Below are 12,950 nucleotides of genomic sequence, written 5' to 3' on the forward strand. Positions count from 1 at the left end.
CTGTAAAAAAAAAAGGGGTTCTCCCATTTGGTTGAGCATTAGAGTTACCCAGGGAGCTCACAGGAAACACAATCTCGGAGCCAGTGCCTCTACCTAGTCTCCCAGGTGAGAACCCAGGAACAATGACCAAGCCAGTGCTGCTTTAATGTGCATATAAATTCCTGGGAGTTTGTTTTGTTTTGTTTTGTTTGTTTGTTTGTTTTTGAGACGGAATCTCGTTCTGTCGCCCAGAGTAGAGTGCAGTGATGCAATCTTGGCTCACTGCAACCTCCGCCTTCCGGGTTCAAGTGATTCTCCTGCCTCAGTCTCCTGAGTAGCTGGGATTACAGGAGTGCACCACCACACCTGGCTAATTTTTGTATTTGTAGTAGAGACGGAGTTTCATCATGTTGGCCAGGCTGGTCTCAAATACCTGACCTCAAATGATCCGCCCGCCACGGCCTCCCAAAGGGCTGGGATTATGGGCGTGAGCCACCGCGCCCGACCAGACAGCCTGTTAATTAACCTGCAGATTCTGCTTCAGTAGGTCTTTAGACTTACACGGAAGCTCCCAGGTGATGCCCACGCTGCTGGTCTGAGGCCCACCCCTGAGTAGAGAGGCTCTAAAGCTTCTTTTCATTCCTGTCTTGTATTCTGCCACCAGCCCTCCCTCCCTTCGTGTCTTCCTTTCCTGCATTTAGTAACCCTGAGCTCCTGATGTGTGCAGGAGATTACACCACGACGCCAGAATGGGCTAGGATTTTCTAGATGGTACAGTTAGCCTTGAGGTGAAGCAGGCTGGCAGTACCCTTAGAAGTTGTGTCTCTTGGCTGGGCGCGCTGGCTCACGCCTGTAATCCCAGCACTTTGGGAGGCCGAGGCGGGCGGATCATGAGGTCAGGAGATCAAGACCATCTTGGCTAACATGGTGAAACCCCGTCTCTACTAAAAATACAAAAAATTAGCTGGGCGTGGTGGCGGGCGCCTGTAGTGCCAGCTACTACGGAGGCTGAGGCAGGAGAATGGCGTGAACCCGGGAGGCGGAGCTTGCAGTGAGCCGAGATCACACTGCACTCCAGCCTGGGCGACAGAGAGAGACTCCGTCTCAAAAAAAAAAAAAAAAAAAGAAGTTGTGTCTCTTTAGGTAAATTACTGCTCCTGGAAGGGTTATCCCACGATCAAGAGTTGGGGGTCTGGCCAGGCATAATGTCTCACACCTGTAATCCCAGCACTTTGGGAAGCCAAGGCGGGAGGATCACTTGGGCCCAAGAGTTAGAGACCAGCCTGGACAATATAGCAAAAACTCATCTCTACTAAAAATAACAATAATAAAATAAATAAATAAATTTAAATTAATAAATAAAGAGTTGGGGGTCCTCAGGATCTTAGGCAGGCAGGGGTATTGCCAGCTCCGCAGCTTGCTAAATTCACTGTGAGGCTGCATGGAGTATAGGCTGGAGGAGCCTGTCGAGTGGAGATGGGGAGGACCTCCCACCCCACTGTTGTTTTACCATCCCCAGTTCTGCCTCCGGACACTTTCTGAGAGCAAGTTTGTCTTGCCGAGTGGCCCAGAGGAAGCCAGGGGTCCCCTCCTGAGGACCCTCTCCCGCCTCCCTTGGCTCCTCCCACTTGGCTGGCTGTTTCTTGCCTCATCTCCCTTGCAGCCCCGAGAGCAGCCCAGTTCATTCCCCAGCGTTAGGAAAGAGTGTTTTAAGAAAGATCAAGTTTAAGACACAAGAAAAGCCTGCATGGGTTTTTATAAATTTTGAAGCAAAATTCTTTCTTGGCCAGGCACAGTGGTTCACACCAGTAATCCCACCACTTTGGGAGGCTGAGGTGGGCAGATTGCGTGAGCCCAGGAGTTCAAGACCAGCCTGGGCAGCATAGCAAAATCCTAACTCTAAAAAAAATACAAAAATTAGTCGGGCATGGTGGCGCTCGCCTGTGGTCCCAGCTACTTGGGAAGCTGAGATGGGAGGATCACCTGAGCCCAGGAAGGTCCAGGCTGCAGTGAATCATGACTGCACCACTGCACTCCAGCCTGGGCGACAGAGTGAGATCCTTCTCAAAAACAAACAAATAAATAAACAAACACAACCCCAAACCCAAGATTTTTCCTTAACACATGATACAGTGAAAAGGGCCTGAGGAAATGGTTCCCAAACTTGAGTATTAAAATCACCTGGGCAGCTTTTAAAATTGATGCCCTCTTCTCACTGCAGCCCAATTAAATCAGAGTGTCGGGGTGGAAGATGGGTGTCAGTGTTCTTCAAAATTCCCCCGGAGGTTCCACTGCACGGCCAAGTTTAGGAGCCCCTGGCAGGGAGAGAGGGATGCCTGGGTTCCTATCTCAGCTCATTCACAGGCTTGCGGTGAGACCCCAGTGGCAGCTTCTTCCCCTCCCCAGGCTCAGTTCCCTCAACTCAAAAACGATGCAGTCATGTAGCTCTGAAATTATTTTTAATTTAAAATTACTCACATAGGACCCAAGAATTAGAGACACCTATGAAATCTAATTGAACCCCAGAATTACTGGAACGAAAAACAGCTTAGAGAATAGAACTAGTGCTAAACTCATTACAATTTTTGCAAGCTCTCAGACTCTCATACTCTGCACATTGAATTGCAGGTGATAACATAAGATTCCTAACTAGGTCACATTTACCATTCAATGCTATGTGGTAGAAGCACATGCATATTAAAATAGGAATACATATTCTCTTTTGCTTTTCTAGCCTTTGTATATAAAACCAGTTACCTACCATTGTGACAAGCAGGACTCCTTATAGACAGGTACATCCAGGAAAAGCTGCATCAAACTTTTATACTGGAGAGGGCAACCACGCATTTGACATCATTGGGAATGATAACAAGGTGAGAACACATTGAGTGTTTACAGAGGGTTGACTATCAAAAGGAAAGTATGGTTTCAGATGATTTATGAGTTATTAATCAATCAGATCTCCACCCAAGTTATGTGTTTACCTTGTCCCCACCCCGATCTGCATTTTGCTGCTGACCTAAAAGAGCAGAGGAGGAGAGAACTTCTCTTGGCTGAGCCTTCGCCCTATGCTGGTGGATTGCTAGCACGTGATGTGTCCTTATTCGATTTTACACACAAAGAAACAGAGCCTCAGGGATGCCAGTCACAACAGCCAGGTGGTAAAAGTGGGTTTCCTGAAGGCATAAGAATAGCCCACAAGTCAGCCCACCAGGCCCACCGGGCCTGGGTCTGTGGCCCAGATGACTCTGCCCTTAGGGTCTGACATGAGAACAGAAATGGGTCAAGCCATCCTGCAGGGCACAGGAGAGCAAGAACTACATACAGCTCGGGGTTCCCTGACAAGCTGAATTGCTGGACCTTTCTAGAGCCCTTCTTGAATCTGTAGTCTACTCACTGCTGCATCAAGCAATCCTTGCTTCTCTTCGTTCCACAGTGATCTCCTCCCAAACAACCGCACCTGCCCTCGTCATGGCTAGGATAGCCTTTGGGGAATGGCAACAAGCAGAACCTCCTAGGGTGCTGGAGGGACTTACTACTTTATCTGTTTGCTCTGGCCACCACAACAAAACACTGCAACTGGGTGGCTTTGACTAAAGAAATTTATTTGCTCACAGTTCTGGAGACTAGAAATGTGAGGTCAAGCCACTGGGGAAGGCTTGTTTTCCTCTGAGCCCTCTCTCCTTGGTTTGCAGATAGCCATGCTCTTGCTGCCTCTTACATGGCATGCATCCCTGGCATCTCTCTCTGTGTCCAAATTTCCTCTTCTTATAAGGACACTAGCCGTATTGGATTAGGGTCCACTCTAACTATCTCATTTTACCTAAGCCACCTCTTTAAAGGCCGTGTCTCCATTACAGTCACATTCTGGGATATTGGGGGTTAGGGCTTAAACCAGTAAATTTTTAGGGGGTGCCATTGAGCTCGTAAGACAATTTTATCCCCAAAAGTCCCCTCACTCCTCGCCACAGCTTGCTACAGTTCCTAAAATTTAACCCTGAGATCCCTCTGCCCACAGGTGAGAGTTCATGCTTCTAACCAGGGGGTGCTTGAAGCTCGTCTGAGCTGGCCACAGTGGCCCTTTCCAGCACCATCCTCTACCCTCCCTAAAATCAGCCTCACCACCCCTAATACAGCTTGAGGTCACTCTCCTGCTCCTTAGAAGAGCTGTAGTGCTGTCTAGCTGCCTCCTCACTCACCGAGGGTGCCACACACTTCTGCCTTTACCTGCATAAATTAAGTGTTCATTGACTCTAAGTTCCAGGAAATTGGGGCACATTCATCATGCACTGTAGCGCCTTGGTTTCTTTTAAAACTCCAAGTTTGAAGAACTTCCCACAGTGTGAAGTGGGAAGTTCTGCCTTACATTGAGAGCAACTAGGATTTGCTGCCTTCACCTGCTTGTCTCCAGGGTACAGGCACAAACCTTGGCTCCACAAACACTCTCCTCTCAACAAGTCCTCTTCAGAGACGGTCCAAGGCATCATGCAGAATCTCCCTAGGAATGATGGTGTGGAGGGTTCTGGCTCTTAGGGCAAGGGTTTCTGGAGTCCAGTGTGCAGTGTCAGTGCATGGGGGCCGTGACTGTGACTGGTAGCAGGGTGGTCTTGCTGGAGCCAAGCAGCAGGGTGGTTTCAGTGCTCTACCTGACCTTATGCCAAGACAGCCTGTGTCTCTGGCCTTTAGTAGAGGCTTGAATTCTCTAACAAATCTCTTTCCACCTCAAATGACCTAGAGCAAATTCTATTGTTTGCAATTAAGAACTTTGTGACCCAGACAGTGACTGTGACCTATTCTTGTCAGTGTGCCTTCCAGTGACCAGCAGGGTGCCTGGCGCAAAGCAGCTGCCCAGAACAGGATTTCACCTGGGTTATCTCAGGTATTCCCAAGTAAAAAGTATCCTGGAAAGACCAACCCATACCACTGCTGAAATGAGCTCACCTACTGCTCCCCAGAGGTTGAGAAAGGGATCCTCGGAGCAGGTGTGGCCAGCTGCCCACAGGGAGGAAGGCAAATGAAATGAGCAGTGCTCTCCGGGTGTGTGACAGCCAGCTCTGTCCAAACCTGCCTGATCAGTTTTCAGTGTTGATCCTACCTCAACTGTCATCCTTATAGATGGAACCAACTTAATTTCCTTTATTTATTTTTCTTTTTATTTATTTTAATTTTTTTTAAAGACATAGTCTTGCTCTGCTGCCCAGGCTGGAGTGCAGTGGCACCATTATAGCTCACTGTTACCTCCAATTCCTAGATTCAATTGATCCTCCCACCTAAGCCTCCCAAGTAAGTGGGACTACAGGAGCATACCACCACACCCAGCTAATTTTAAGATTTTTTTGTAGAGACAAGGTCTTGCTCTGCTGCCCAGCCTGGTCTTGAACTCCTGGGCTCAAGTGATGCTCCTGCCTCCACCTCCCAAAGTGTTGGGATTACAGGCATAAGCCACCATGCCCAGGCTAATTATTATTTTAATGGCTACATTTTATTCCATGGAATGATATGGACCATCATTTATTTGGTCAGGTACCTCTTGTTGAACACTCAGGTTGTTTCTGACTTTTTTTTCTATAATTAGAAACACTGGGCTGGGCATGGTGGCTCACACCTGTAATCCCAGCACTTTGGGAGGCCGAGGCGGGCGGATCACGAGGTCAGGAGATCGAAACCATCCTGGCTAACATGGTGAAACCCCGTCTCTACTAAAAATACAAAAAAATTAGCCGGGCGTGGTGGCGGGCGCCTGTAGTCCCAGCTACTCGGGAGGCTGAAGCAGGAGAATGGCGTGAACCCGGAAGGCGGAGCTTGCAGTGAGCGGAGATTGCGCTACTGCACTCCAACCTGGGCGAGAGAGCGAGACTCTGTCTCAGAAAAAAAAAAAAAAAAGAAACACTGTTGAAATCCAGGTCCTTCAGATAAAAATTTCCCACACTTACACTAATTTCTTTAAGATAAATTCATAGAGGCCAGGTGAAGTGGCTCACACCTGTAATCCCAGTACTTTGGGAGGTTGAGGTGGGTGGATCACGTGAGGTCATGAGTTCCAGACCAGCCTGACCAACATGGAGAAACCCTGTCTCTACTAAAAATACAAATTAGCCGGGCGTGGTGGAGCATGCCTGTAATCCCAGCTACTCCAGAGGCTGAGGCACGAGAATCACTTGAAACTGGGACGAAGGCTGCTGTGAGCTGAGATCAAGCCATTGCACTCCAGCCTGGGCAACAAGAGCGAAACTCCATCTCAAAAAAAAAAAAATCACAAAGGTAGAATTTCTGGGTAAAAGAAAATTATAATTCTCTTAGATTATCACCTGTTACTATGATATGTGGGAAATGTTTTGTCTTTATTTTTCTTTGCTAATTGGCAAGATTAGATCTTTTTTTTTTTTTTTTTTTTTGAGACGGAGTCTCGCTCTGTTTCCCAGGCTGCAGTGCAGTGGTGCAATTTCGGCTCAGTGCAAGCTCCACCTTCCAGGTTCACGCCATTCTCCTGCCTCAGCCTCCCCAGTAGCTGGGACTACAGGCACCCTCCATCAGGCCCAGCTAACTTTTTGTATTTTTAACAGAGACGGGGATTCACCATATTATTAAGGATGGTCTTGATCTCCTGACCTCGTGATCTGCCCGCCTCGGGCTTCCAAAGTGCTGGGATTACAGGTGTGAGCCACCATGCCCAGCCTAGACCTTTTTTTGTATATGTATTGACTAATTATTTTTCTTCTTTTGTGAGTACCCTGTTCACTCATGTCCTTTAGCTATTTTTCTGTTTGGGGTATTTACATTTTTCTTCTGGATTAGTTAAGGCTTCTAATATTAAAGATATTAATCTTCAAGTGTCACACACGTTAAAATATTTCCCTGATTTTTTTCATGGTCAGCACACCCATTCTGGAGTTAGAACTAAGGAATGAGAAATTTTCCTCATTTATATTTTTACCTCTCAAATGATATGTTTTGACACGTAGAGATTTTAAACTTTAACTCTGACTTCAGCCACACTATCCCCACCTGTGGGTCAACACTACAAGCCCCAAAGAACACCTTAAGATCCATGGAGTCACACAGCCCTTGGGCTGATGCTGTGTGGCAGGAGCTGCCATTCATTTCCAGGGTTTTTTGTTTTGTTTTGTTTTTTGTTTTTTTCTGAGACAGAGTCTTGCTCTGTCGCCCAGGATGGAGTGCAGTGCTACAATCTCAGCTCACTGCAACCTCCACTTCCCAGGCACAAGTGATTCTTGTGCTTCAGCCTTCCCAGTAGCTGGGGCTACAGGCATGCACCACCATGCCTGGCTAATTTTTGTATTTTTAGTAGAGACGGGGTTTCACCATTGCCCAGGTTGGTCTTGAACTCCTGACCTCAAGTGATCTGCCTGTCTTGGTCTCCCAAAGTGCCGGGATTACAGGCATGGGTCACCGTGCCCTGCCATCATTCCCAGTGTTAAAAGAACGTTAGACAAATTAAATTTAACAGAGCTTGATTGAGCAAAGAACCATTTGTGTGAATCAGGCAGCCCCTAGGCAAAAATAAGTTCAGAGAGACTCCTGCGCTGCCTCATAGTCGAAGATTTATGGACAGAAAAAGGAAAGTGATGTACAGAAACTGGAAGTGAGGTACAGAAACAGACGGATTGGTGATAGCGTGGTGTTTGGCTTATTTGAGTCCAGTTTGAACAGCTGGCCGCCTGTGAGTGGTTGAAGTCTGGCTACTGTGATTAACCGAGACTCAGCTACTTGGTACGAGAGTAGGTGACAGCCTGTTTACACGTGCAGTAAGCTTACAGTTAGTTCACTATGTACAGTTCACTATGTACAGTTCACTATGTACAGAGAAACCATTAGGGTGAATTTAAAATATGTAAGGAGAAGGCTTTAGGCTAAACTTGATTTAACACCAGGATCGGTGGGGGCTCCCCTTACCAGTCTTCAAGCTGATGACTTATCTCCCATCTGCTTCCTCTCCCATCCTGCTCTAGAGCCTTTCCAAACCATGATCTCTTCTCTTAAACCTCTCACCCAACTGCCTACTTCATACGCAGAACACAATCTTACTTCGTATCTCACAGAGACCAGAGGTGAAAATTGCACCCCCACCCCCACCCTGCACATTGCCCTCCACCGGCTCCTTTTCTTTCCACTTTCCCTCTGGGTCCCTTCCTCACCCCAAATACACAATACGGATCCCATTCCCCTCCCCATCGGCCCCCATTCCTTCCCAGGGACCCCTCCATAAAAGCCAGCCTCCCCAAGACAAGCAGGCATGAAGGGACAGATGGAAAAGTGTTCAGTGTTCGAGGACTGCCCAATTCCCAGCCTGGCAAAAGCCAGCCTCCCTGAGGGTCCACTTATACCCTGGCAGTTTTACTTTGTAGAGCCCAATCTTTGTAATACCCTGTGGCAGGACCCGTTTCTGTATTCGTCAGGATTCTGTTCTGTTGGAAATTGAACTAAAATAAGCATGGGCAAAAAGAGACGTTTTCAGCTCAAGTGTTAAATCCAGAGGTGGACCAGCTTCTGGACTGCGGGGCTTAGTCTAGGACAGGCATTATGAAAGTTTTCACTCTGCAGAAACCAGAAAGACAGACTCTGCCCCCACCCATGGATTCATTTCTGCATAATCTCTTGCTTCAAAAATACAATAAGACAAATTCTCCATGCCAAAGGATGCAGTAGAGGGTCTTTTTACAGCAACAGAAATGCTGTAGGATGAACCCCCCACATGGAGTGAGGGTGATGGTGGGACAGAGATCCGGGATATCCAGGCAAAGAACTGGGTTGGAAAAGGAAGCCACTAATAGAATAGTGAGAAAGAACACTAAATGCTGTGAGCCATAGGTACTCTGGATAAGGCGTCACAAGAGCGCACTGGAATGCATTGAGGCTGACAAGCCAGGGACCAGGAAGACTGCTGGTGAATAATCTTTCTTGTTTTCTGTAAGGAACTTGGAAAGCTTATCCAGAGAGGTGTGAAAACAGCAGAAAAAACACTGGGACAAAGAAATGGGGCAAAAGCCAACATGTTCGGGATTAGCCGCTGAGAAACCTAAGAAACAAAACCAGGTTTTGTCTCAGAGAAAAGGGAGACTTGGGCATCCCCTTGGAGGCCTGGAATCTTCTTGTTTGTCAAGTGGATTAAATGGTATTTGGTCAAGGATCGTGTGTTTACAGCTTAGAGCAACTATGCACAGAACCCAGGAACTACCTGCCTCCCACGCTTTCAATGGATTGTCCCAGAGACTGCTCCCTTTTGTGAAGCTGATGTTTGTCTTGTGTTGAATGTAACACAGTCACAAGAAGGCTCTGGTGACAGGGAGCTTGTATTTTCTTTCTGGATGTGGTATTCAAAGTGTTGAACAACCAGTGTGGCTCAACCACCGACCCTTCAGTTCAGCTGCCAGAAGTCAGTCTGGGGGACCCTATGTGCGAGGTTCTACTCCTTCTGTTTCTGGATGATGTTGAAGTCTGGAGGGGCCAGGATCCAACATGCTGCGTGGGGGCACTCAGGAGTCTTGGGCAGCAGCCACGTACCCACCAGCACATCTGAACTGATCTATACCAGCATCACAGGCCCTTATTCTCCTCATAGAGCACAGGCAAAGTAAATACAGCCACTGAATCAGACAGAAGAACGCCAGCCAGCAACTTTCTGTCCTTACCATGAGCAGTGCCTTCCAGAACCACCCCAGGGTGGAGGGCCGAGAGGTGGGAAGGGAGCTGGAGCCTCTCATGTCCACACATGCATTACCTCAAGGATTTCCCAGCAACACAACAAAACAGGCCTTCTCACCCCCACTTTACCAGTGGGGCATTGAGGTTTCAGGATGGAAACAACTATTCAGGGTTTTCAGATGGTGAGAAAGAGCGAGAATTTAAACCCAGGCGTGAGATGAAGCAGGGACCTGTGCCACCACCCCCAACGCCACCACCAAGCATGGAAATAAAGGAAAATCTTGAGTGCCTTCAAGGGAAATTTCAGGCATCCAGCTAGCCCTGAGAAGTAAGTAAGTAACTTGTTAGGCAGGAAGGAAATAGTAGCCCAAAACAATAGCCAAGGAAGTTAGAGCCCGGAGATGTTTAGTTTTAGGAACTAAAGATAACATCTTAACACACTCCTTGAGTTTGTCATTCAGAAACCTGGACCTCCACGTGGACCCCCACCAAACGGATCTGCTGGCCTGCAGACCTCAGATAGAGGGAGCTGAGGACTGCATTCTGACCACCTTCTTTCATTGTAAATTTCTTCCGGAGGCTCCTGAAAGCCACACCCATGAGCTAAAGCTAATACTCTTTTCTGTTAACCCTGAATTTTCAGGCGAGGCATCGCCTCCTGAACCAACTACAAATCAAAGAATCTCTGAATCCACCTATGACCTATAAGCCCCTGCTTCAAGATATCTCACCTTTTTTAGGCCAAACCAATGTGTACCCTTCATGTACTGATTTACAGTTTTATCTAACTTCTGCTTTCCTGAAAATTTACCCCGCCTTTAAAAACCCTTACGTGTGTGAAAGGAAACTATGTTGGCCCTCTCAAATCACTAAGTTAAAGAGAAAATTCAAGCTGGGAACTGCTTAGGGCAAATCTGCCTCGCATTCTATTCAAAGTCATCCCTCTGCTCACTGAGATAAATGCATATCTGATTGCCTCCTTTGGAAAGGCTAATCAGAAACTCAAAGGAATGCAACCGTTTGTCTCTCACCTATCTCTGATCTGGAAACCCCCTGCCTGCTTCAAGTTGTCCTGCCTTTCCAGACTGAACCAATGTTCATTTTACATATGTTGATTGATGGCTCATGTCTCCCTAAAAGGTATAAAACCAAGCTGTGCTCTGACCACCTTAGGCACATGTCGTCAGAACCTACGGAGGGTGTGTCACGGGCGCATGTCCTCAACCTTGGCAAAATAAACTTTATAAATTAATTGACACTTGTCTCAAATTTTCAGGGTTCACATCTGCCAGCCATCACACCAGCAGCATGAGCTGCCTGGTCCCCCTTGCTCAGGGCTCTGTGAATAAACACCTTCCTTTCTAGTGCTGCAACCTCAGTGTGGATATCTGGACTTAACTGCACTGGGCAAGCCGACCCCAATTTGTCAAGCACATCCGTGTGAAGAAACCACCAAACAGGCTTTGTATGAGCAATAAAGGCTTTTAATTCACTTGGGTGCAGGTGGGCTGAGTCCGAAAAGAGTCAGCGAAGGGAGATGGGGAAGGGGTTGCTTTATAGGAGTTGGGTAGGTAATGGAAAGTTACAGTAAAAGGTGGTTATCTATTGTTAGCAGAGGAGGGGGTCATAAGGTACATAGTGAGGAGATCATAAGACTCATTGTCCAGAAGAAGAATGTCACAAAGTTGATTGATCAGCTAAGGTAGGGCAGGGACAAGTCACAATGGTAAAATGTTGTAATTTTGGTTACTCAGTTAAGGCAGGAACTGGCTGTTTTACTTTATGGTTTTTTGGCTGCTCCAGACTTCTTGGTTCCTGCAGGCCATCTGGACATATATGTGCAGGTCACAGGGGTTCTAATGGCTGAGCTTCAGCTCAGAGGCCTGACACAATTCAGTTATATAACAGGCCTAATGACCCAAAAGCCAGTACTCTCTCTCTCTCTTTTTTTTTTTTTTTTGAGATGGAGTCTCCCGCTGTCTCCCGGGCTGGAGTGCAGTGGTGTTATCTCAGCTCACTGCAACCTCCACCTCCTGGGTTCAAGTGATTCTCCTGCCTCAGCCTCCTGCATAGCTGGGATTACAGGTACATGCCACCATGCCCGGCTACTTTCTGTATTTTTTTTTTTAGTAGAGATGGGGTTTCACCATGTTGGCCAGGCTGGTCACAAACTACTGCCCTCAAATGATCTGCCCACCTCGGCCTCCCAAAGTGCTGGGATTACAGGCATGAGCCACCGCACCCAGCCAAGCCCGTGCTCTCTTTACAGCCAGGGCTGCCTCCCTCACACACCTGCCCAAAGGGCCAGCAGCATCTGCACTCAAGTGAAGAGATCTAAGCACCTTTGAGCCCTAGAGCAGCAGGCGGGGGCTGCCACCAGCATGGGGCCTTTCATGCGGGGGATCCCACAGCCCTTCTCCTTCCCCTTCCTCCTCCCTTGACGATGTGTTCAGGTCTCCCACAGCCTTTGGCACCAAGAAATTGCAATAGATGTTAACCAGCCTGGTAATTTAGTACAGTGTTAGCACCAAGTCGCCAAGGTTGAGGACATGCTCCCGTGACACACCCTCAGGAGGTTCTGACGACATGTGCCCAAGGTGGTCAGAGCACGGCTTGGTTTTATACCTTTTAGGGAGACACGACCCATCAATCAACATATGTAAAATGAACACTGGTTCGGTCTGGAAAGGCAGGACAATGTGAAGCAGGCATGGGGCTTCCAGATCACAGATACGTGAGAGACAAACGGTGCTATTTCCAAACTACTCTCTTTTCCAGCTGCTCACCAGGAGGAAAGTAAATGCCTGTCAGACATGGTTACTAATCTCTGCCTGTGGGTGGGATGAAAAGGAGCTTACTGATGATTGGCCAGGTGCGCACCCTCACCAGGTCTCAGATTCCTCTTTGGCAAATGAGGGAGTCAATTCTCTATCGGGGGTAGCAAGTTCAAATGCTCAGGGGGCAAGTCAGGTAACAAAACCCAGTGAAGCGGGTATGATGTTTGTATATGAGGTACTTACGAGCCTCACTTTCCTAAGTAAATAGGCTTTCTCCTATTTTCCTTGAAATGCATACCACTGCCAGTCTGTTTCTCTTTATCCAAATTTTGACAGAGACATATGTACAAAAAATACATTTTTAGGCCAGGTGTAGTGGCTTATACCTGTAATCCCAGAACTTTGGGAGGCCCAGGTAGGAGGATTGCTTGAGGCCAGAAATTTGAGAGCAGCCTGGGCAACATGGTGAGAACTCCATCTCTACAAAATAAAAAAATTAGCCACTACTAAAAATACAAAATTAGGCAAGGC

The 12,950-nt window shown here is 47.5% G+C and overlaps 1 protein-coding gene across 2 annotated transcripts in view; it reads right to left on the minus strand.

The window, feature by feature from the left end:
* MSMB (microseminoprotein beta) overlaps positions 1 to 12,950 on the minus strand; it is a 63,725-nt gene that overhangs the window by 10,099 nt on the left and 40,676 nt on the right. Inside the window, exon 1 of one of the 2 annotated variants that reach the window (XM_054503009.2) lies at positions 2,741 to 2,848. The exons of the other annotated variant lie outside the window; for it this stretch is intronic. Coding sequence (XP_054358984.1) covers positions 2,741 to 2,743 — 3 coding nt within the window. The 5' untranslated portion in view covers positions 2,744 to 2,848. Of the gene's footprint in view, positions 1 to 2,740; positions 2,849 to 12,950 lie in introns of those variants that run through there. 2 annotated transcript variants of the gene reach the window in all.

The sequence above is a fragment of the Pongo pygmaeus genome, chromosome 8 (genome assembly GCF_028885625.2).
Source record: "Pongo pygmaeus isolate AG05252 chromosome 8, NHGRI_mPonPyg2-v2.0_pri, whole genome shotgun sequence".
NCBI classification, from domain to species: Eukaryota; Metazoa; Chordata; class Mammalia; order Primates; family Hominidae; genus Pongo; species Pongo pygmaeus.